The 24925-nt window shown below is 47.3% G+C and overlaps 3 protein-coding genes across 4 annotated transcripts in view; 1 reads left to right on the top strand and 2 right to left on the bottom strand.

The window, feature by feature from the left end:
- Positions 1 to 21: 21 nt before the first annotated feature.
- Positions 22 to 2432, bottom strand: psmd6 (proteasome 26S subunit, non-ATPase 6). Its single transcript, XM_003973461.3, has 8 exons — positions 2152 to 2432; positions 1574 to 1779; positions 1304 to 1449; positions 1000 to 1219; positions 772 to 880; positions 518 to 686; positions 300 to 377; positions 22 to 217 (listed from the first exon to the last, which is right to left on the bottom strand). The coding sequence occupies exons 1-8, from the start codon at positions 2294 to 2296 to the stop codon at positions 121 to 123; spliced, it is 1170 nt and encodes a 389-aa protein (XP_003973510.2). The 5' UTR covers positions 2297 to 2432; the 3' UTR covers positions 22 to 120.
- Positions 2433 to 2978: 546 nt separating this feature from the next.
- On the top strand, positions 2979 to 7488 carry slc2a9l1 (solute carrier family 2 member 9, like 1). The gene is made up of 12 exons (XM_011614157.2): positions 2979 to 3102; positions 3590 to 3685; positions 3795 to 3955; positions 4027 to 4151; positions 4233 to 4362; positions 4463 to 4611; positions 5002 to 5189; positions 5268 to 5378; positions 5451 to 5552; positions 5687 to 5759; positions 5830 to 5957; positions 6071 to 7488. The coding sequence occupies exons 1-12, from the start codon at positions 3079 to 3081 to the stop codon at positions 6251 to 6253; spliced, it is 1470 nt and encodes a 489-aa protein (XP_011612459.2). The 5' UTR covers positions 2979 to 3078; the 3' UTR covers positions 6254 to 7488.
- Positions 7489 to 10711: 3223 nt separating this feature from the next.
- Positions 10712 to 24925, bottom strand: part of prickle2b (prickle homolog 2b) — a 52198-nt gene continuing 37984 nt past the window's right edge. Inside the window, exons 1-8 of one of the 2 annotated variants that reach the window (XM_011614081.2) lie at positions 23843 to 24285; positions 19445 to 19628; positions 16528 to 16641; positions 15823 to 15960; positions 14270 to 14473; positions 13725 to 13911; positions 12255 to 13139; positions 10712 to 12161 (exon numbers count right to left, since the gene is read on the bottom strand). In XM_011614081.2, the coding sequence (XP_011612383.2) occupies positions 11230 to 12161; positions 12255 to 13139; positions 13725 to 13911; positions 14270 to 14473; positions 15823 to 15960; positions 16528 to 16641; positions 19445 to 19576 (2592 nt within the window). In that variant the 5' untranslated portion in view covers positions 19577 to 19628; positions 23843 to 24285 and the 3' untranslated portion in view covers positions 10712 to 11229. Of the gene's footprint in view, positions 12162 to 12254; positions 13140 to 13724; positions 13912 to 14269; positions 14474 to 15822; positions 15961 to 16527; positions 16642 to 19444; positions 19629 to 23842; positions 24286 to 24925 lie in introns of those variants that run through there. The other variant, XM_029826753.1, reaches the window with a different exon arrangement.

Genomic DNA, 24925 nt, shown 5'->3' on the forward strand with positions numbered 1-24925 from the left:
ACATCATGGGAACGTGGAGGGTGTGTTTAACAGGTTTTTTTTATTAATATTTACACAATATAAGATCTTGTCAAACTGCAGTTTAGGGTAAACTTGTGACGAGAAAGGGGCGCTCCAACGTTACATGTTGATGACTCTCGACAGCTTCTGGACTCTGTTCAGCAGCAAGTCGCCCTTCTTGATGGTTTCCTGGTACTGCCAGTTTTTACTGTCGGGTCTGCAAAGATCACAAGGCCCTTAGAGATCTGCCTTCTCGCCACAGACAAGCTTCATGCACGGAGTTACCGGGACACAATTACCTGTTAGTTTCCACTATTTCGTTCACTTTGTCAATTTTACAGTGGAGACGGCCGGCAGCTATGAATCGAGACAGTTCCCTATGGAGAGAGGAGACTTAAACTGACAATGGGCTTCTATAACGCCTAAAGAAACCAAACATTGTGGATGAATAGTCACACTTGTGAAGGACTAAAGTTTCAAATGAAACAACACATTTGGACACAGCACAAATACTCACTGGTCAATGAATTCCGTGCTCACGCCAAAGGCTTCGGCCATGTAGCCGAGGGTCAGAGAGCGGTACGACTCCAGCAGCTGGCTGTAGGCCTGGATCCTCATTTCCCTCACGTAGTAACGGTAATGTGGTGCGAAGAGCCAGTCCCTCTTCATCTCCTGCTCTACAAGAGCTGTGATACAAAGAGTCTTGGGTCATGACAAAAAGAAAACAAAACAGAACAAACAAAGCCAGATAAAGGGAAAAAAGGTCCATACCCAAGGACTGGAAGAAGACGGAGTAACGGCATTCGTAGAGAGAAAAAAGATACTGGCGAACAGAAGGCAGACTGTGAAGAACCTCCAAGATCTCTGCCCCTTTTATTACCTGCAGAGAAATTTTAGCGCAGTCATTATGGCAACTGTTTTTATTCTGTTCAGGTATCTGACATTATCCAAGAAAGGTCAGTAACACACAGCCAAAATACTTGAGCCGAATCGATCTACCTTTTCACGAAGGTCGGGCCGTTTGAGGGCGATCATGCACACATAAACCGTGTAGGTGACAAACGTTTTGTAGTCCATCAGCTCATATGAAGTGAAGGTTGAGACTGTGTCAAGGAACAGCTCTGCCGCCTGTTTGAAGTCCCTGATGGCCACACAGTACAGGCCCTGGTACACTTTCAGACGGTTCCTCCTGTCCCAGTCGCCCCCCTCCTCAATGAGGCTGCAGGCACAATTTGACAATTTGAGTATTTTTTTATAATCAAGAATAGAAATCTTTAAAATCAGGGGAGAGCAGGGCTTTTGCCTCTTTGCTTTCTCTGTGTTGCGTGTGATGAGGTCATTATCCATGTAGAAAAGGCCGATCCTCAGCAGGTAGAAGACGATGTCCAGTCTGTGACCCAGAGCCACGGTTTTGTCATAGGTCTTCCTGAAGGCTGTTAGGGCGCCCTCCTGTGGACACAAGAGCACATCAAGTATGTCATCGAACACCTCAGTGAAGCCTTATCGCACGTCACTGCCAATTCCTTACGGGTATTCTACAGTCTTACTCGCATATATTGCATTAGATTGTTACCTTGTCGCCAATTCTAATCAGATATTCGGCTTTGGCCATCATTGCATCTCGAATCTCGCTTTCCCCCAGGCTCTTCTCTGCATCTTCCAGCACATCGTCCAGGCGCTTTAGTTCCTCCTCATTTGCCTTCTTCATTTTGTTCAACAGCTCTCCGTCCAGCTGCCAGTTTAGATCCTTACACAGAACCTCATAATACGGCGCCATATCTGAGGAAAGAAAACTAATTTACCAAAGACCAGACAATCCCTGAGTGGAAGTCCTAATGGTCGTGATCTTCTTAGATAACAATTTCAGACAAATGTAAGCACTTAAACACAACACAAATGTGCAGTTGTCGGTGGACACTAACAACAATTTAATGTTTTAAAGGGGAAAAACATGAAACAAAATACAGCCCCTTCGTGGCGTTTACAGGCTGTAGTAAATGGTTCGTTACAATCCGTCAAATCTTTTATAGCTTGTCAGAGAATTTGACCCCAATTACGCTAAATGTGTATGCACGCACAAAAATATTAGTAAGCTGCGTGAAATATTCAGAATATACAGCCTGTACAGGTCACACCGTAACGCTAACTTACTGTTAGCTTTGATAGCATCCATGAGCTCGGTCTTCACTTTAGCATCCTGTCGGTGGCCATCCATCGTGAGTAAAAACTTTAGCTGTGCTATCCTCAGATCGGGATTCTTGGGCAGACCCTCCTCTTCGAGATTTTCTAGCGGCATCTTGCTTCGAGATTTTAAAAAACTAACAAAGAGAGAAACTAAAGACGCTTTTATGCAGACAGTCTTTCTATTAGCTAACGATGACTACGGAAAACAGTAGGCACCGTTTGTTTCCGCCGGAGCGTTTGTCAGCGAGGGGCGCAGAACGTAGTTCCTGTTTAGCGCCACCTAACGGACAGGAGGAAAAATGACACATGAGTCCGACGTGTCAATAAATGCGTACATCACAGGTGGTTGGAATCTATATCATCATTATTAGTCTTTTCTGCTGTTTTCAACGTAAGGAAACGTCATTTTGAATGATTAAAAAGCGTTCAGAAATTTTAAAAATGCCATGCAAGTATCCAAGTATCGGCTGTATTTCTAAAACATTGTCTCTTTAAAATGTCAAAAATAAAGGAATCTTCTACACTTCATGAGTTCTTATATGCTTGTGGTTTATTGGTAAAAGTATGTACAGTGCATGTTAAAAATTGACATAAAGACTAGTAAAGCATGTGTCCATGTCCATATAGATAACAGGTAATTTGACAAAACAAGAGTATTTGTCATTGATTGGTAACTTAATCTCTAATTCACAGAGGTGAGCTGTTGATTCATTTTCACATAGTTCCTCTGTTTGTTTTGGTACATTCAGACAAAAAGAAGTGTCATGCTTGGGGTGCTGAAAGCTTGTTGAGCTATGACTTTTGGAAGAAAAAAATTCTAAAAGTTAATGATAACCCGCCTGGATTTTAAAATCATGAAACAGAGTCCACACTCCATGCAGGCTTGAAGACAGCATGCAGGCTTTGCTGAAGCAGCTGGTAGGCATTTGTTTCTGATGATTTTGTTGCCGGAGAGAGAGGATTTTGTTATGTACAGTAATGAGAAAGCTCAACGAAACACATGTTGATTTAATATGTATTTTTTTAAATATTTAATATGTATTATTTTGTGCAAACCTTAATAACTTTCCAACACACTGTAATTTTCTGTCTCTGTCATCATAAAATACAATGATAATTAATAAAATTCTTTTTTTTTTCCTTAAAGTTTGTCTGTACTCAGTGACTCATCCAATCCACAGTTTTTGCTTAGTCATTCGAGTCTGTCGAGGCTTGTGCTCAGTCACGCACGGTGCTGCTCAACAGTTTCTGAGCTGAAGATTCTCATCAAAGTTTACATTTAGCCAATGTTATTGAGAAAGGTCGTTTTCACCTCAGATGTACAGGCAGAGATCATTTGCTTGCAGACATTAGAGGAACCAAGGAGTTTTAAAATGACCCTGTTTTTCTTCGCTCTGCTGTGGAGACCCGAGGTAAGGCGCTGTTCCTCATCATCGTCCTGGGATTTGGTGGAACGTTTCAGAATGGCTACCACAACACGGGGCTGAGTTCTCCATCACCGGTGAGAAACTGGGCTTCCTCACAGGATGTCAGCGCTCTGATGGGTGAACATAAAAATAAAAAAATAAAAAAATGACAAAAACTACTAAATCTGCACTTTTACCATGCAGTTCATCCTGAGCTTCATCAACAACAGCTGGAGCACCAGATATGAGGAGGCTCTGCCCCCACACATGGGCACCATGATCTGGTCGCTCATTGTTTCTCTGTACGGCATTGGGGCGCTTTTCGGTTCGCTTAGTATCAATTTGGTGTCGGGCATGCTGGGAAGGTGAGTTTAAAAACTGAGAAAGCGCACTCAGAATGTTGGCTGTCAACAGGGTGATGTTGTTCTGTTCTCAGGAAAATGGCTGTGGTCTGCAACGCCTGCATCAGCATCGCTGCCGCGGGGATCATGCTGACGAGCAAGGCAGCTGGATCCTATGAAATGATTATAGTGGCGCGGATCCTTTATGGCTTCTCGGCTGGTGAGATTCTGTGGCGTGTGAGGTGATGTCACAGCAGTCGTTTTTGTGCTCGTGTAATTGGGCCTCCGATGTCGCCCGCAGGTCTGGGACAGGGCATCCATCAGATTTATCTGGCAGAGATCTCACCCAAAAACATAAGAGGGACAGTGTGTCAGAGTGCTGCCACCTTCTTGTCTCTTGGCAAACTGTTGGGTCAGTTTTTTGGACTAAGGTGAGGTGTCAAAGGTGGATCCAGGAGCTCAACCAGTGCATGCAGCGGTTTGTGTCCTCGTTTGATGGAACGTGAATGTGTATTTCTTCTTTTCTTCCAGTGAGATCCTCGGACGAGAGGATCTCTGGAACGTCCTCCTCTGTATCCCCGCACTCTTCTCTGTGGTTGAGGTTCTGGTGTTGCCTCTTCTTCCGGACTCTCCTCGATATTTGTTCATTGAGAAAGGTGACGAAAAGGCCTGCAAAAAAGGTTGGTTATGATGTCCACTGCCACTCAAATGCAGCATTCTTAAAGGCCAAACATCTGGCTACAGCTGAGGCTAAAGCACAAAGAATGAGTTTAGTTCAAAACCCTGAGGCAGAGCAACAAGAGGACACATTCAAATTTATAAAAGTTTGTCTCCTACAGTTATGAGGTAAACAGAGAAAACCAGTTTTGTATCTATGTGTAAATATTTTTAGGATTGTTTAAGGAAAGCTGTTTGAATTAAGCTCACAGTTGTTCTTCTTTTCGACCCCCTAATGGCCAATTAAGGTATTGCACACCACCTATAATTCTTACCTATAAAGTATTTTAGGGGATGTTGGAACCTGTCCCCATTAATGTGCCCAACTGTGTATTTTTCATGTTGTTTCCCAGCTCTTCAGACACTCTGGGGCGACGGTGAGTACAGAGAGGAGATAGATGAAATGCTGAACGAGCAGGCGGCCCTTAAGAGAGCCCCGCCGAAGAGCGCCCTGCAGCTCTTGAAGGACAAGAATGTCCGATGGCAGCTGGTGTCCATCTCCGTGATCATCTGCTGCAACGGCCTGTCCGGCATCTCTGCGGTAACGATGAAGGCACGTTTTTAAACACTCCTCAGCAGCTTCCAGTCACTGATCTGTGGACTGCCTTCTCTCTTCCAGATCACCATCTTCTCCTATGACGTCTTCCTGAAGTCAGGAATACCGAGTGATAAGATCCGTTACTTCACTCTGGGTCAGGGACTGTTTGAAATGTTCACCTCCATCTTCTGTGTGAGTGATGCTGTGCAGCCGTACTTGATGCTGATAACCCTCTGTGATGTCAGCGTCTGTGTTTGTTCTCAGGGGCTGCTGATTGAGCGCACAGGGAGGCGGGTGCTGTTGTGGGGGGGTTACGGTGTCATGTCTGCTAGCATGATAATGGTCACTGTCATGCTCTACCTGCAGGTAGGGTTAGGGTTAGGTTAAGCTCCAGATCTTATAGCACCAATTTGGTCCTAACAGGTGCCACATAAATAAAATCGATTTGGATTAAATGCAAAACCGTAAACTGCCACTGATTGTATGACTTCACCATGCAGACTTTTCAGTCTTGGGCTTCTTACGTGACAGCCGGCTTGATCATCCTCATAGTCATCTTCAGTGGAGGACCTGGTACGTGCACACAGCTCAGATATGGTAAAGGAAGAACCTCGCAGACTTAGTGCAACCTCTGTTTCATCAGTGGGAGTTGGGATGACACTCAACAGTGAGCTCTTCGTCCAGTCGGACCGCCTGGCAGCGTTTGTCATCACAGGCAGCCAGAGATACCTGCTGTTCTCTACAGTGGGCTTTGCCTTCCCTTTCCTCATAGTGAGTACAATAAACATCACTGATCTCAACTGGCTGTCAGCTATGATCAGATGTTTGGATTCTAACACACAAAGCTGCTTCTGAGCCATCTTTATCCCTGCTTTGTGCCCTAGAAAGCCCTGGAATTCTACTGCTTTCTGCTGTTTGCCTGTGTAGGCATGGTGGGTTGTCTCTATACCTTCTTTGTCCTACCGGAGACCAAAGACAAGACCCTGGTGGAGATCTCCAATGAGTTTAAAGCAATCACTATCAGTGGAAAATCCCCAGAAAAGAAGGGAGTGGAGACCAAATTGTGAGATTCATTTTGGAGTGTGTGTATGTGTGTGTGTGTGTGTGTTGGGGACATCACTAGAGCCTGGGGGGCGAAAGAAAGACAAAAAAAGGCTCGATAATACGTAGCTTCAGGTGACTGCCAAATAGGAATTCTTGTTTTTCCAGTTATAAAAACAATATTCATGACAATTCTCTGGCAGAAAATCTTTTTTTTTAGGAACAACAATAGACTGAATAATTAGCAAGACAGCAACCGCAGGCTTGGCTGAATTAAACAAACTACATACAAATGTGATATTAGACTTGCATTATTGTGGTGTAATTAAATAATTAGACTTTTAAGAAATTAACAGCATGCCCGTAAATTGTGTTGGGTTTTGTAATCTGAGTTTGAGGGCAAAAGTTAATCCTTCATTCAAATACAACCTTACGTGTGAGCTACTCCATTAAAGTGGTTGTGACAACAGATGAAGGAATTAAACAGGATCTCTTGCTGCAACTTTGTTTACCAGTTTGGGGTCATAAGTTCATCTGACTCCCCGCATACTTCAGGTGACCTCCTCTTCGTTATCACGAGCAGGCAGCTACATGCAGCCTCGGGGGTCATGCAGCTTTGAGGTCTTCATGAACTCCACAGTTTGGTGCTTTGATTGATGGCATCACTGATTTCCTGCTGTGCCTTGTTAACACTGGAAGATTAAATAGAGAGTTCATTGAGTTCAGCTTTGTGTGTGTGTGTGTGTGTGTGTGTGTGTGTATGTGTGTGTGTGTGTGTGTGTGTGGGGGGGGGGGTTATCAAGGCTCATATTATTATGACCTTTATAGTTGCAATTGCAACATTTTGTCAGCAGATGGCACTATTAGTCCTGAAATAGACTGAAGCAGCCTGTAAAAGATCAGGGGGGTCTGGTCAACCGTAATCAGCGCCCCCCCCAACCCTCGGATAAAATGTTCCAGAGTAGAACATCAGTTTAATCAAAACAACAAAAGATAATGATTCTAAATCTGACCACGCCTTTAAATGTATGAAATGACCCCAAGTAAAGATAAGGCAACTGACTGATACTAGTTAGAAACAAAAAGAGGAGGAGGAGAAGGAGCTAAGTGAAGGAGGTGAAGGAGGTAGAAGAGAGAAATAAGGACAAAAATTGGTGACTAATAAACGGGAGAGTGCAACAAACAGAATGTAGATCGATGATAATCAAGAAATTATCAAAGAAATGATGCAATTCTTTTACCAGAAGTGTACAATTATTGTTTCCCAAACTGAACAAGTCCTGTTGTCCCAAACGGCCTCAGAAATGATCTCTTATCCTCTGAATGTTTTCCATCATCTGTCATTAATAAATGACCTTTGATATGTTGGTTATCAGTTTTCCACTCTGATCCTCAGAGATATTTGGTCTCCCATGAACAGGACAACTAACTTGGAGTTATTTTTTTCATCTTTTTTTTTTTTTTTTAAATATTAATACTTGTGAAAAATTTGCATCCTGGGAAACAGAGCCAGAAGAATTTGGTCTGGCTCCTACTTTAAAGGCCGCCTGTAACCGTTTGAGGCTTTTTATATCGTTGCCTGACAAAGCAGGATGCACGCAGAGCGAAGGGAAGGGAAGGGTGAAACCAGGGCCGCCGCTTTTCTTCCTCCCCGCTCGTCTGGCAACACCGAGCCCACCGCTGCCCGTGCAAACCAGAGAGCCGATCCTGATGAATCCTGATGATGAGTCGCACTTTTCGTAAACCTCGGAGTGATTTCTGGACACGACGCTGGGCCCCTGAACGCACACACGCGGTCCTGTGTGAGCCACATGAACATGGTTACAGACTGAAACAATGGCTGCTGGGAATTCCACTTGAATGTCAATTGTCCCTCAACATGATCTGCTTTGTCTAAGTGGATGAGGAGCAGATGTCAGGGGGATTAGTGGGTCGCGCTGACACTTGTGACGGCCTCTGTGAAGGATGAGATCACTTCTCATGACTCTGCTCGTCTCTCTTCGAGCTGTCAATGTCCCACCAATGCAGCAGATTCACGGTGATGCTTCCAGGTAAAGGTCCTGGAGGAGCTGTGAACTTCACATCGGACTCCTGAATGTTGCATTTTTTGATATAATGCAGACTCTTATTGAACTGGGCCATTGCACTTTGGCGAATGCACAAATAAAAGGCCTTCCATGTCCATCATGTCAGCGAGAACACAGACATCTGTCCTCCATTTCCATAACTCGCCCCAGAACAATCTCGAATAAATACCACAACCTGTCATGGGTGAAGTATCTGCCTTAGATTTGTGGTCCAGCGGTAAAAAGTCTGGCGTATAAATCACAGTGTAATGATAATCTTCCACGATGAAGATCACACCCCCCCCCTGGCCCGCCCATGGCTGGAGCTGGTCATCTCCCCGTCCGTCATCTCTGCAGATGGATGAAAAAAAGATGGCCGACACTCCAGGTGTTGTGTGAATCACCTGTAGTCACATCGACGGCGCCCTGTGCTATCGGCAACGGGTTCATGCAGGCGGTCACAGATGGGACCCCTGCTGAGACTCAATGAGTCAGTTAAAGGACGGAGCCGGCCGCTATTGCAAGACCAACGGCCAGCATCGGCGGTGGCCCTGGGCCCGTTAGAGTTGCAGACCAGGAGGACAAACCCCGGCAGGACGAGCAAACAATAAATAAACGATCTTCTCCGCTAAAAGAGAACAATCAGGCCTAATGGGGCCTCCGTGGGGACCTCTGGTGACCTCTGTGATTATTATCGTGCTGCACCATGATTATTAGGACCTATTTGCTGTGGGTGGGCCAGTAAAAGCCGAAGGTCATGTGTGAGGATGTATTTTGGGATTCACTTCCTCTTTTTTTGGTATTTTTTTATCTATCATATCTGGAGCAGTTTCATGGTTTCAGGGTGAAGGTAGGTAGCAGGAATGATGGAGAGGAGCAGCAGATGGGGAGCAGAGTTCCTGTCACACGACATTAACACGCCCACTCCCAGAGGACTGAGCCGGGGGATTAAAGCCCGCGCTGTGCGACCATCCCGGACGTGTCCTCATGTCAGGGTTCACCCAGAAGCAGGTTTGCTCCTATGGTCCATGGTTCTGAACATCGGCGGCTGCCTTCGCGTCTCAGACAGGCTGGTGTGATAATTGAACACACATGAGGCGTCTCAGTCAGCCCCGTCACGCATCCCCTAATCACCGACACGGTGTGTTCGTGTACATGAGCCGGGCGCTTGTGTGAGTGTGTGTGTGTGAGTGATATATACACTGTGGCATTCTTCATTTGTAAATTGAATCAGACTATTTTAGAGCACAGCTGTGAAACGAAGATCATTCTGCTCTCAAGAAGAGCTAATTATGGTTTTAAGAGTCATCCAAAACAACTTTAACTACTTCCAACATGTGACAGCTGCACACACACACACACACACACTTGAAGGGGATTTTTGAGAGAGAACTGGATTTAAAAAGAACTGGATCGGCCCATCTGAGTAGTCTGTGGTTCGCTCATTCACATTTTGCATGACCAATCTGACTGTTTTGATTGGCTCTATTTGCTCAAACCATTTGCTTTCGCTCCAGGCCGTCCACATGAAACACACAGATGATTTTGTGTGTCGTGTCTAGGGAACAATGACGTTTCCTTCACCTGACATTAACTTCGTTATCGCCTTGTTTTGCAGCGGTACCAGACGACTTGCGGATCGAATTTCCTGGCAGACGCGGCTTGTCCGACAACACGACTGCCACAATTAGGAGCTTTCACATGGCTCAGGGATTATCTCCCCTCATCCACTACCTTGAATTTGGTACTGACGGGTAACATATGGCTGCACTCACTGGCTCCTCTCACTGCAATGGCCTCCACATACGGTTAAAAAAAAAATCGCCTCTCGGTGAATAATAAAGAAACGGATGTAACCCGGATACTTTTCAGGAGATATTGTACCAATATTGAGTTGACTCTATCAATGTATCTACAGTTTAGACCCCGTCCTCATCATCAAGGCTCATATTATCATATCATGAGCCTCCTGAACAAGGAAACAAGTTGGAGGCCAAAGTTAGGTGAAATAAACGTTCACAGCAACTTTAGCGTTCCACTGCCTCTAATTGGTCGGCAGTCGTACTCCCCTTCCAGAGATGTGTGGATTATTGGGGGCTCGAGGTGATAATCCCTGCACCACATGGACGTCAAAGGCAATCCAATTTACAGTGTGACACCGCTTAACACAGATACAACATGTTACACCCTCAGCAAATCACCGATGAATGGATCTGCCGATTTAACGGCCGTGATGAGGATTCAGCTGCTTTTCCCCAGTATGTAAAACAGTTAAACATGTCAGCGCTCTATAATTACAGAACGCTGATGCAATAAACCCTCCCGGGTGTCAGGCGCTCGACAATGGTGCTCCGTGTCCGATGTCTGAATGTGTCAACGTCACCTCGGTCATCGCTACACAACAGCTGTCTCAGAACATTCACTGAAATACTCTTTTATTCCAAATGCAGCACCGGGTCAGCCAAATAAGTCATGCATAACTTGTTCTTTTTTTTCCCATTTACTATCTCTACATTAAAGATATTTAATACATAAATGTTTCTATCCATACAAAATATAAAAATATGTGAGGCTTCTTTTACAACCATATTTACACAGACCTCCTTAACTTAATTCAAATTATTAATTCTTTTGACTATGTACACACTAAGTTCTGCAAACAACAGTAAATTACGTTTTTAGATCACACTGCATGAAAAAGAAAAATGACTTGTGAGAAACTGCACATCCGGATGGGAGAAAACATGATTTGTGCATTTAACCGAAAGCCTAAATACTCAAGTTACGCTAAAGCTACACGCTAACACAGATGCGCTTCCACTGCTTACCATTGCAAGATGTTCAACAGTTCACAAAACTGAACATGTGGATCTTTTGATCAATTATTTGTTCCCAATGGAGGATGTAAAGCTGTGGGGGATTATTGTCCCAGTCTATTAGGAGATGATGCAGTTCTTGCTTTTTCTATGTTTGCGGGCGTGTAAGTGCCCGCCGCGGCTGGACCCTCCCAGTCCCGTGCTGTTGTACTTATGGACAAGCTCCTGGTTGCTGAGGTAGCGCAGCTGCATGGGTTTGGGGATAGGCTCGCCCAGGAAGTATCCTTCATCCTCTGATTCGGAAGATGAGGAACATGTAGAGCACCAGCCGTCGTCGTCGTACTCATCCCAGGAGTATTGGTTTAAGCCGGTGCGTCGGCTCCCTCCGGGATTCTGAAGAGTCAGATCAGACGTTGTCCTGGGACACTGCCTGAAGGGTTGAGGTTGATATCGACCAACTCCTCCTCCCATTCCGAACCTTTCCCTGGAGCTCATTGGTGGCGGGAAGCGGTCGTAATCTTCACACACACGCAGCAGGGGTCTTTCCTGTGGCCGCGGCCTCCGATCGGCCACCAAGTTGAGGGCGTTCTCTGACCGAGACCGACGGGACCTCCGGGAATGGTGGTGGTGGTGCCGGCGCCTCTGTGGAGTATCTTCTGGAGTGCCTGGATGAACATTTGCTGCTCTTCCACCTCCACCGCCGACACCGCTGACGTGACGCTCACTGATAGGGGGAAGGCGGGCGGCATTGACACTACTGACCAAACTTGATCTGTCCTCCTCCTGGAAGATGAAGCCAGGCGGTAAACGAGTCTTACCGGGGTCCCGGTACTGCACTTGATATTGCTTGGAGCGCGGAGGATCGATTTCCATGTAGGGTTTACTGGCACTAAGGCTGTGAATGGACTCGGAGCTCTGAAACTGGATCGAGGACTTAACAGCGTCTTTGTTGCTCTTCTCCGACAGGGTAATTCCAGAGTCTTTGCTCAGGTCGGGCATTGAAAATCGGGAAAGGTGCTCTTGATGCTTCCCTCTGCCAGCTGCCGAGTTTCCTGTGAGGCAAGTTTATTTCAACATCACAATTTGTTGACTTTCATTTAGTGAGATTTCCGCTAATATGACCAAAATAAAAAGAGTGCACTCACCCACAGCACTGGGCACGGACAAGGACTCCATGGATCCTCTGGGGGTCGGCTCCAGGGGCGCCAGATGCTCGTTGAAATTAAGTGCATTGATGGGGTTTCTACTTCTTGCCATCTGTGCTGCAGTTGGAGGTGCCGGGTCTCTGTCCCTCTGAAAGCCGTGCAAGCTGATGGAGCGTTTTTCAGAGGAGAAACCGTTGTGCTGAGACGAATGGGACACCTCTGTGAAGCTCTTTTGGCTCCTCAGTTTAGGCGGGCAGTAGTCGTCTGGAACGGGCTGTTGGAACCACGTTTCATTGAACGAGTGGCCCTTCATGGCTGAAATGGGTGGTCTCTTCAAACCCCCATTCTCCATGACCCTGTGGTCCTGCTGCTGATTGTTCCTTCCTGAGCAGCTGGGGTTCAAGGCGGTTCGGACATTGCACTGACTGAGGAGCTGCAGAGGAGTGGGATGACTGACGTTTGGGTCAGATTGGGAATCATAATTATTGTCCTCACCTGCCTGCTCTTGGCTCTGCCAGGCCGGCGGCTCACGTGTCAAACTGGGGGTTTGGCTGGAGAGACTCAGCAGATCCATTTGTACAGACAGCGGGTCCACCTCTCCTGAAAACCTCTCGCTCTGCGCTCCCCCTCCTCCGGCTCTGCTCTTCGCAGTCTTTGAACTGCGCCTCGACTCTCTGGTGGAGCGGGCGCTCTGGAAAGCCGAATCGGACGAATCCGAGCCGTTGGGCTCCTCGCCCAGGCTGCAGGAGCGCGAGCAGAAGATCTGGCCTTGCTTAGGCAGGAACGGCTGCCCCAGCAGAGAGCGTTTACAGCGGGCACAGCAGAAGCAACCCTCGGTGGCATGCCAGTGCTGCCCGTCATACGTCATCTGGCCTTGGTCGATGCCTGTGAGAAACCCACATGGATGGTGCTTAAAGAAGACGGCATTTTTAGACAAACGCTCAACTAAAGAAGAATGCACATTCCTTTCCCGAAACACAAGAAAATAACCCATCCGATGATGCGACGCCGGGTTTATCACTGCATTGAATGTGCGAGTAAAGCTGAAGGCTTTCGCTCAGCTACTCATGAGGAAAGACTCATTTGTAGCCTGTGCTGTATAAACACTTTACAGCTTCAACAGCCTCCGCAGTTGGTGCAAGATAAGTAGACGCGTGCACAAAATAGCCGAGGGCCAAAAGATGCTTTCCGGCAGAAAATACAGCAGCTTAATCCCAGCAGGTCACACAACAGACTTGAGGATGACAATGAAGGCACGATCACATCATACCCTTGCCCCAAGGATGCCAATTAGTATGCAACTGTTGCCCCTTTCTCCTCCACATTGCACCAATCAGGCCACTGTAACTAGAAATATTAGATACCCCCGCGTCTCCTGCAATTTTGGGTTTATTTGTGTTAGTCGGACGTGCTGGTGAATAATGCTCTTTAGATTAGCGGTGGCAGATGTCTGCTGGCGGCGTAGCGTACCGATATGCTCCCCACAGGAGTCGCAGTACTCGGCGTAGAGAGACTCGAAGCAGGAGCAGCAGTATGGCCGTCCCTCCTTCATGATGTAGCGCTGGCCTCCCAGCACCGTCTCGCACTCGAAGCAGCAGAAGTGCTTCATGTGCCAGTGACGACCCTCGGCCTCGGTGCACTCATCCGCAAAGATGATCTATGAGAGGAGAATAAGAATGAGCGCCATTCGTCACGGGTCTGTGGAGGTAGAGCCTCTGCTGGGTTATTACCGCGGGCTGACAGGACAAAGGTTCAGCTGGTCCCGCCCTCCATCGCTCTAAATGTGAACATTTTCTCCTCCACGGCTCAGCGCTCTTAGATCATCCTATTTCTCACCGAGGCTAATGCATGTGGGCACTTGGTGAGGTCTAGATGGTGCATTTACTTTTAATTACACTGCTCTTAAACACACCAGGGTGCCGTTTAAGTACTAACAGTATCCTTGTACCCATTAATGGAAAGAGACACTCAGGGCTGATGGTCTCAGAACAGAGGCAGATGTAAAATAAGCCCACCTCATCGCAGGCAGTGCAGCGGGGCTTCAGTCTCTCGGCGTGGTGCCTTCCGCAGAAGATCTTCCCATCCTGGTAGAAGTAGATCAGGTCCACCAGGAGCTCTTTGCACACGCTGCAGACGAAGCAGGCGGGATGCCAACACACGCCGTGACCTGTCCGCGATGCAAATACTGCGATATCGCCACCGTTTATCTGGCCTCCGCACTTGAAGGAGAGGAGGAAGGCAGATTATGATAAAACAGTTCAGTCAGTTCACCATTGAGACTTCGACATTTTCTCCTCCCATTACTGAACTCAGGCTCCTGGCTTTACTTTATCACCACACGCTATCAAATTTTATGGTCTGTCAGTAATTTTCCTTCTTACTGACTTTGGTCTTGCCTCAAAAACTAAGAAAAACCTCAGAAATACCCCCCATTAAAGACCACAGCAAGTGTTTTGTGAGCTATTTCGACCAAGATATGCGTGCTCCGTTTAGGTGGTCATGGTATTAAAGTAAATTTAGATTCCGTCATGAAAAGTTGATGCTGGATATCTGGAGCAACATCTTTGCATCGGCCTTACTGACCCAACTATAATAGCGCGTTTGGTGCCATTTAGTTGCAGACTGCAATAACGACCTGGCTCTATTTAATACAGATCCTTAAAAACTGATATTTCTTTTGTAGTGAAACAAGATTTGGAACAAGGAAGGCGGCTTTTACCAAAACACAGCTGTCCCTCCACTGTTGGCAACTTGTGCTTGTAGTACTTTGGCAAGAAACATCTTGTTTCCACACAGAATTGATGCATAAATGTGATTGCAAATAAGACTTTTAATTTCATGGAAACTTTTAGGAGATCACCACAAAAACTGATACAGCCCCACTGCAGTGCATTAGTGTGTGTGTGCGTGTGTGGCTCATCACTTGAGGATTGAGGGACACACAGGGAGCTCTGAAGGACAAGAATGGGGCAAAGGATGTAAAATTTGAGTGATGAATTGAAGGATAGTCAGCGTACTTGCGGCGCAGATGTGTAAAGGTAAACAGGTGGAAAAAATGAGTTGAGGTGAAAGGTCAAGAGAAAAAAAATGGTCAAGAGAGATACAACCAAGTTAACTTAGACACAAAAAGCAGGCAAAAGGGGGCTGGGAATCTAATCAATACCTGCTTTCAACAGTAATCTCCATCATTTATGTGCAAATCTACCCAGTGAAGGACAAACACACACAGAGCGAGCAGCCACATCACCAGGGCAACAGCCAAAACCTTCTACTCGATCTCTTTACAACACGGACAAAAGTGAGAACGAAGATGTTCCTTGGATTTATGATCTGAGGTGGGAAAGATGGAGTCATGATGTTGTTATTCTGCCCCTCCCTGCCCTTTATATGTCAACACAATCTAAACCAAGCCTTCAAATGCCAGCAGGTGCTTTCAAGTTTGGTTCTGTCGCTGTTTTTATTCTACCACATATATCACGCAGCTCTTGCCTCCTTCTGCTGCTTTCATTTCATTTCTGATCATATTCCAGCTATTAAATGTCAGAAAACGGGGGGTAAAGCCACCTACCTGTTCACAGATCGCTCCCGTCATCGTCACGGGAAAGGGGCGGACATTTCCGCGGCCCAGGTTCTCCCGTTTGCGCTGGTTACTGAAGAGCTTCAGTTCGCGTTTTTCCTCGTCATCCAAGCTGTTGCAGTAACGTACCTGGAGCCAAAGATGGCAACACGTGTTCAAGTTAAAGCCGAAGCCAAAGTCAACAGGTCTCGTCTGCGTTACCTTCGCCGAAAAAAAGCCCCTTTGTGCTTCGACGTGGGAAAACCTTACTGTGGTCGATGGGGCTTCCCAAATGATTCACAGAGAGGGATAAAAACATGCTGGGACTCATTCTTCAATCAGCATCTCATTAAATATGCCATTTTCCATTCTAAGAAATTGAGATAAAGGCTCTGTGCTGCAGAAATTAGAAGAAAATAAAGAAACTATCCCTCAAGCCCCAGTCAAATAAAACCAGAGCTCTGGTTTCGCAAACAACTCGACTCATTCCTCATGTGGGTTGTGGGTTTCTGTGACAAAATGTGGTCTGCAGACCAGGCAGATCTGTCAGGCGGTTCTCCTCGGTTCATGTGGCCGGTGATATTAGTACATCAATGTTGACATTCCCATGTTACAAGAGCGAGGCTGATGCCTTGACAACCACGTGGTGTTAGCAAAATAATGCACATGGTCACATATATTTATATCTGAGTGCGCGCGGCCAGTCGGGGCTCTCACCTCGTTGTCGTGTGGCGGGAGCTGATGGAGCAGCTGTTTGATGCGGTATTTCTCTCCTGGGCTGTTCACGTAGGGCACCTTGTCCTCAGGCAGCGAGCTGTAGTAATGATAAACCTGCACACACACACACACACACACACACACACACACACGGATGACGACACTGAGAACTGTTACATGTACACCTCAAACCTACTGTAGTCAGTTGCCATTTGTATCATCAGTTAAGAGGAATTGTTTATTCCGTCCATTCCTGCTAAAACATCAAAAAGAGGTGACGACGAAGGAGAGGAGAGCAAGCTCCTCCTGAGGCGCAGATGCATCTTTTAAAAAAGAAAATAAAGAGAGTCATTTTTGTTCGTATTCAAATAATCACCTTAGCGAGGGAAGGTTGGGGGGGGCACGGGCAAAGATTCATAGGACAAAAGGAGAGACTTAATGGGCCCTCGCCTTTTCACCACCACATAAGACAAAAAGACCATTGACAGGTTGTTAAGAAATTGCAGTGGCCAAATGGAATCTGTAACCTTGAATCTTAACTGTGGTGCTAATCCAGCCAGGAGACACTTTTACAGGAGGCATTATGAGTAACACCTCTGAGTTAGTATCTTTTTATTAAAGTCCAGCACAGAGTTTGGGGCGTAATAGAGGTCAGGCTTGAGTAGGAAGGAGACCCGTATAAAGGTATAAAGAGCAGCGGCAGAGGTGAAGGAGGGAAGAAGGGAATGAGAGAAGCGACCAACAACACCAGGAGACGAGGGCGAACACGATCGCTATCTTGCCAGGAAAATGTAATGACCCCATTTTGTTCTAGGCGTTCACAAACAGCCCGTCACGCAAAAACAGAACAACAGATGTGCGGATTTCGGAATTCCAAGGAAAGGTGTCCTTCTCACGAAAAGAAACGGCATGAAGGCAGGTCACGTCGCGCGTCGGGAGGATTTCCTTAAAGTCCGTTTGTTGTTGGGATGAATTTATGGCAGGAGGCACTTGTTGGAACTGTAACCTAATTCCTTTCACTGTTTTGGTTGGCTCCCTCTCGCGCTGGCGAGGGACGCGGGATCCGTGTCCAGCAGCGCTGCCCGGGACGCCAGAGGCTCTCAAGATAGCCCATGAAAGAATAACTGTAGTCGGAGCTGGAGAAATCCAAAATCTCCCTTCCTAGCTCGAACGCGAAATCCAAAGGCAACAGCGTTAGAAGAGAGGAGGCGAGAGGCCGATCTGAAGATGCACGCATGACGCAGCTGGAGGGGAAGCAGCTTGTGATGATAACCCAAATCAAAAGCACATGAATCCAAAGCCAGAGCAACATTTCAGACTGTACCAAAAAAAAAAAAACCTACTGAAAATATTACTTTGTGACAAGAGCGATTGCTTCACACAGCTGGTTTCCATTGCAGTTAGTGGCGAGGCAGCAAGAGGCGAAGGGGGGAAGGCCGCCGCCAGGCCGCCTAGCAGCGGTTCTAGACCAGAGAGGTTGTGCGATTGAGACGTTCCAGCCCGACCTGGTGGGACTGCTGGCGTTGTCATAGGGTGGCGAGCAGATTTGGAGAGCGAGCTTTCATCCTCTGTGCCGCTCTCATCGCGTCCCTGCCGACACGCTGGAGTGATTGCAGCTCAACGCCGCTGTCAGCGAGGTTGTGGGAGCAAATTCCACGTGAACAGCGGAGCGTGGGGGCCTGATTTAGGCGGGTGTGTGTTGGTGTTACGATCCTGCAGACCAGACTGCGCTGCTCCGTTGGTGATGGTGAACAAAAGAAACGCGCTTGGCATCAGAAGCTGCAACTTGGCGCCGTTGGAGGAGCCAGAGAGGATGGAGGGAGCAGAGGAGGAAGAGGAGGAGGAGCTCCGCCTCCATCCATGTCTGCCGCGGGCGGAGATCGCTTCATATTCTTTTATTGAATTAGCACTTCAGTGAGTAAACACATCCAAAATGAGGAGTCCCAAATAAGATTTGAATTATCCCTCATAATCCTCAAATATAGTCAGATTGAAAACACAGCCTGGCTCTGGTGTCTCTGGTTACACCGCTGCTGCCTGGGCTAAATGACAGGCTCATGCGTGGTCCCAGATCCCTACGGGAGAAACCTAAACCCACAGTTTAGATCCTGGAGATTAGCTTTGTGTTTACCATCTCCCTCTGTTCCCGCTGCGTCTTTACCTCGTACGCATGAAGGCTGGGTGTTGAAAAGCCCCACATCGGGAGCACTTCCGCCCCTCTGCTGAAAGGTCGCACGACGTGTTTCCACAGCTTGAGCGATTGGGGGGGGGGGAATCTTCAGCTGTGGAGACTCTGCATTTAGTCTTTTTAAAATGACTCTTTTCAGTCTTTTGATTTCAACTTCCAGTCGATACACAAACAGCTTTTGTTATTTTTATTGCACATTTACTGGTTCCAGTTTCCATTATTGCTCCAGAAGTCGCACATAACCGGCCGGGAGCTTAATTGAGTCGAGGGTCGGATGTGTGACCCTGGAGGGGAATGAAAAATAGCTGCTCTCAAAGGTGAAAATGGGGGGGCTGGGCTATAACATTGTACTGACCAGTCCACTGAACACAGCAATAAATGCTCCTTTTGTCCCATACAGGAGGAAACCCTGCATCACTCCAACTCTGCCATTGCTCTATAAAGGTACTCAAAAGACAGTAAAATGATCTGTAAGGATGTTCATTCGACGTCAGTCCAGGACTGGACTAGATTTAACATGCTTGTATGTGAAATGAATTTGAGATTACTGCGACAGCTGGAGCCACACAATCAGACAACATAGCTGCAGAGTCTTGACTGGCGGAATAAAATCCAGCTCCAAAATATGACTCGCTTTCCAAGAAAAACACAGACGCTCCAAAGGGGCCACCGTACATTAAAAACAACAGTTTTCCTTTCGCGGAGAGTCACGCGTAAGAAGGTAAATACCTGCTCGGGTTTGAGGCCGGGCGGGACCCAGGCGTACTCCTCCAGCGCGCAGCCCGAGTCGTCGTCGGAGGTGGAGTTCCGCTGGAATTCGTACATGAGCTTGGTGACCGTCTTCTCCATCTCTACGGGCATGGCTGTCACTGCATGCTCCTCACGGCGACACTTGCAGTGTGTGCAGATCTTCCTGCAGAGGACGTGGGACAAAGCGTCCCGTTAGGCCCACATGTTGCTGAAGAGCGCACGTCAAGGTATGAACACGACATCAGGAAATATACGAGCACGATGGGGACAACAAATGCGCGGTTAATAAATCACACTGGAGGCTGTTGAGGTTCCCCTGCAACACACTGTGGTCACTGTTTGGAGGCGCCGAAGAGCTTTGCTGTTACTCAACAAGAGTGTGATAAAGGTTCCAAAAATGGACGCAATCGTTGCTTGTGGGCTTCGTCAAGGCCCCCCCACCAGCACCCCACGGGACAGCGTGACTCGTGAGGATTGAGAACTTCACACGGCTGAAAGGTCCGGAGTTGTGAAACTAGGCCCAGAGAGTGACGGGAAGAAATACTGTACGAACACACACTTGCTTTCATGAGAAACACCAGCAGATGCGTCGCTGGGCCAGTTTTTCCACGCACGTCAAGCAAAGGGTATCAATCTGGGGAGGTTCTCCAGGGGAAAAAACACTCGGGAGTATCTGCCTCCACCGCTCCTGCTGCTAGCTGCGCTTTCATCTGCAGCGCTGTCTGGAGAGCACTAAAGCGAAGGCTATATTTCATAGGAACTACAAAATGTTAGGATTGAAAGCCCTGCGTTACTCTGAAGAAAGAGAAGAAAGTTCTGGGATAATACACAAGATGAAGACACACACACACTCTGACCCGCACAGCTCCAGGTCCTCGTATGAAGGGAAAACCCTTGACCAGGAGGCTGCATCCTTCTGGTCAAGGGTGCTCAGGCGGCCAAAACCAGGAGACAATCCTGTTAACTTCCTAGACGGACGTTAACGTTGTCTGACAGGTAGACGCGAGGAGGAGCTCGGGGGAGTCGAGGACACCCTTTGACAGGCTGACAGCTTGGCCAGCTGAGAACTGTTTTGTGTGAAGTGTCTGGCAGGGGGACGGAGCGCCGCCCGGAGAAGCGGCCAAGTCCCACCTCGCATCCCGCTGAAAGGAGCGCTTCTTGTCCGGGGGGGGGGGGTTGACTCCCGGTTAACAAAGCACTTCAGTATATCGGGCTTAGCGGTGATGGATTTTGACGATTGAAAGGACACTCTGAAAAGCGCTTCTGGCTCTCGGAGCCAAACCCCCGACTGACATGCTACAACTGGTCATATGACACGCGATCCCTGAAAAGAAAACACTCAACGCTAAAGCGCCAAGTTCGGAGCCAGCGCTCCCTCGCGGCTCGGGGATTCGAGATTCCTCGCCTTCCACCAGGAGCCGAACAGCTTATTACTGTCAGCTCCTGCTTTCCACACCAGAGACGGATCCCTGCGCGATACTGTAATTACTGGCTGAAGAGGCGGTCGGATACGCGCTCTCAGTTTTTGAGGGATGCAGGTCGGAGGAGTGGTACAATTAGACAGCTGGAGACGGCGTGCACGGCAAACACTGCTCCCAGTCGCATTGTATGATAGCTGGGGGGAGGAGCAGGTAGCTAGGAGCAGCTAGCCTAGTTACATCCTGATACCTTCACCATCATTACTAACTTAGTAGCGTAGCCTTAGTAGCCAAAGGCTCCTATCTGAGGACAATGCCACACCACATGCACACTGCATTCAAAAGATATTTCAAATATTTCCACATTTATGGTATTTTGAAACTAAAATTACCCCCCCCCCCCAAGAGTTTCTAAATGCTTTGATTTTCCTGGTCCTAAACCCCTTGATTAGCATGGACAGGAAGCAGAACCAGACCAAGCTAATGAATGTTCGAGCCTTCAGATTGGACGACCTCCCTGGAGATTCACCCCACAAATATCTGTTGGCCCCCACATACCTACACTGGTCTTCTGGTCTCCCCCCCCCCCCCCCCCCCCCCGCGTCTCCTCCATGGTGATTTACAACACGCTTCATGCACATGCCTGGGATTTTCCCTCCGCTGGAAGGTAATACTGAGCTTCCCTCTTCTAAACTATTCCATTTCAATCAGGAGAGATTTAAATGGGTCTTTCCGATGGTTCATAAGTGACTCCGAGGTAAAGATTTAAAGCGTGTCCTGTACTCAAACACGGCTGGCCTTTTGTCTCCTGGGAGATGTAAATGCTGCCTGTCAGCGGGAGGTTGAGGTTTGTTCAAGACCCGGGGGGGTGTGTTGTTAGATAGCAGTCCCTGTGACCGCGATGTCAGTGGGCAATGAGTCACTGATTCTGGTTAATTATCATCATCCTTCCCCTCTAGATTTGACCTGTTGCCTAGGTAACGGGTGGTTTTAAGGCATCACTGTGGCCCCTCCCTCTCACATTTAAATGGACTTTGTTCTAGCGGAGTTCTGAAATCTCCATTTTTTACTGAATTTCCCAAATCTGCTTCCAGTCCAAGCGAAAGGCTTCTCTGCAACTGTCCTCGGGAGGCAGAAATAGTGCAGAGGTTGTTGGACATTCAGCTCAAGTTTACCAAAACCATCTGACTCCAGTGCATCCAAAAGCAAAGAATAACGCGGAAGAGTTCAGAAGCCTGGTTCCAGTTTCAATCCTGAGAGTTTCCCCGAAACCACAGCAGCTTTTCCATAGAATCACTCTGGACGGTCGGATTAAAACGCCATGTTTAAACGGAGGTTTTGCAACAAAGCAGAGCTTCACTGAGCTGACAGCGGAGCAGAGAGCAAACAGCTGGACGCAGGCTGCAGCCAAACCTGCTTTTCTTCCCTTGCCTCTGCCATTGTTTCCCCCAGTAGGAAGCAGACAAGGACCACAGACTCTCTCCTCGCTAAAGCCCTTGTTTGGTGGATTCCACACTTCCGCTCTAATTTTCAGGGGCTTTGCTGCGTAGCCGCAGATCGACGTCCAGCAAAAACGGCTTCTCAGACTGGAGCAGGTTCCTTCTGCCAAAGTCAGAGCCTTCAGGAGTTAATCACCATCAAACATGGCCGGAGGTGTTTCCGACAAGAATCAGGTTCCACGGAGAAGTTTTCCATTAGTGGCCAATTAAGAAGAACCAGATGCAGCGTGTTCCTCAGGACGGATCAGTCCTGCACCCATGTGTCAGAACCAGTCATGTGGCAGTTTGGGGCTCTTTCGACTCATTACAAAGTTAATTTTCTCCAACTTTGACACCTTCATTTATCAGTAATTAAAGGCAAGTGCAAAGTCCCTAGTTTGTGCCGACTGGGAGGTTAATTACCCTCTTAACTAGCACAAAATATTTTTGCTCTGAGCACAAACGGTGAGTTGAGAACTCTCTGGACGGCGGTTGAGTGAGCTGGCCAAGAATAATGGCGTGGCTGTGTGGTGGAAATGGGCGTTTCAACTTAAGGCTGAGAGGCGTTTCAAGTGCGACCGCGCTCTCCTCCTCACTGGACCACATCAATTATTCATTTAGCTTCTCTGTACAGCGACACCACACTGGATGAAGAAACAGAAGGGATGAGACAGCGTCACCTTCAAATCAAACTGAGACAATCTGGCTTTTTTGGTTTTAATATAGGGGCTTTTTTTGGTTTTCACTTGTGTCTGTGAGGAATCGTCTTTCCTCATCAGAGAGCTTTTGACAACAGATCTGATCTGGTTCTCGGGATTCTATCATTTCAGTTAATGTTTGGACTGGTCCAGTGATCCTGAAGGCAGCTGCTCATCAGCCTATTCATGTGTTAATCCAGTGACCCTTTACTCTGCTCAAAGCCATCCAAATGGGTCAATTACCCTTGTGTCTTTTAATGTTCCCCTTAAAATAACTGCTACCGAGTCGAGCTCATGTCACCTTTTCCCAAACCCTCAAAAATCAAGCAGCGTGTGAAGGAACTGAGACTAAAAACTAAAAACTCTTCTGTGAGAAACACCGGAGACCTGGAGAGAAGACTGCAGCGAACATGCATCTTATGACAAATATTCCGTCAGACAGGCAAAACGGTCAATTACTGTCGCTCTAACCGAATGAAAAGGGCCCAGACGTTTGACCACTGCGCTCCAGGGGGTAAAATGGGGCGACAACACACTTGTATAGTGCGAGAACTATAGTTTATATTTACATTAAACGCCCCCTTTAACGCAAAAAAAAAGGCTAACGACGATCAAACCTTTAAAAAGGTAAGAAAACGACTTTTGAAACCAAACCGCTGAGTTTGGGGCAAATTTACGCACGGACACGTCCAGCAAACATGCGTGTGTGTGTTTGTGAGGGGTCGTGGGGCTTAACGTCGACTCCAAATACGAAATAAAAGCGATCGATGAACAGCTTCTTACCTTCTTACAGCCCGCGGCGGGGGGACGCCACTGCCCTGGCTCTGGTGGTGCGGCTTTTGAGACACGTCTTCTTCATCGCAGAATTGGACGCACGACAGCGCCGGAGCTTTGCCACGAAAACACCTCTACGCGCTCGCCCGCACCCCTCTGCTACATCTACCCCCTCCGCTCGGATGCCTTTTGTTATCCGCCGCTCTCCGCAAACACACTCGGGAGTTCAGCAAAACAGGAGACAACTTCTGAAGTGAGTGAAACAGATTCCGGTTTACAGATCCAAAAACCAAAGTTCAGATTCCGGCGGAATGCTTAGAATAAAGCGTAGAAGTTCCTTAGATAGATGATTAATGCTGCAGAGTCACACTGAATGCCTGCACCGGGTGCTTGAAGCGCTGGAGACGCTCCGCTCGCTGCTGGAGCGACCGTCAGACTGCGCTTTAACTCTCCAACACACGTCAAGTGCCCGCAAGGAGGGCTGCGACTTCCGGTCAGGGGCAATAAAATAAAAGCATAGAAACGTATTCGTTAAATATTTTGCTTTGGTACTTAAATTTAATTACTAAAATTGCAATATTGTGTTATTTTACTATTCAATTTAAGTATTAAATCATATAGTTTATGGTATGATTGTCAGAATATATTAACTACATCATGAAGAGTTCAGATATGAAGTGCTCACTTCCTGTCTTCACGAGATTATTTGCTGGACTCGCGCGCGCGCACACGCACGCACACAGAGAGGGAGAGACAGTATCCCTCTCTCTACCCTAGAATGATGTCAGCAAGTCAGCATCTCAGCACTGGTGTAATTAGCAGCGTGAATGACTTGTGTTCTGGCAGGATTTGCAAGTGAATGAAACCACTTCCCTGAATTAACTGGCTGTGCACAAGAAGAGGAAGGAAAGAGAAGAGTTGACCTGCAAATGGAAATGGGCAACCTTGTGAACAAAAGAGGGCTGCATAACAAGAGCAGTGGATATATTAGAGCAAAAGGCAAACTACCAAAAGACTAATATCTAATTAATACCTATTGACCATATGTTTAATATCAGGCCATGACCAGCAGCAAAAGACATATGTTGAGTT

This window comes from Takifugu rubripes, chromosome 19, assembly GCF_901000725.2.
Source record: "Takifugu rubripes chromosome 19, fTakRub1.2, whole genome shotgun sequence".
NCBI classification, from domain to species: domain Eukaryota; kingdom Metazoa; phylum Chordata; class Actinopteri; order Tetraodontiformes; family Tetraodontidae; genus Takifugu; species Takifugu rubripes.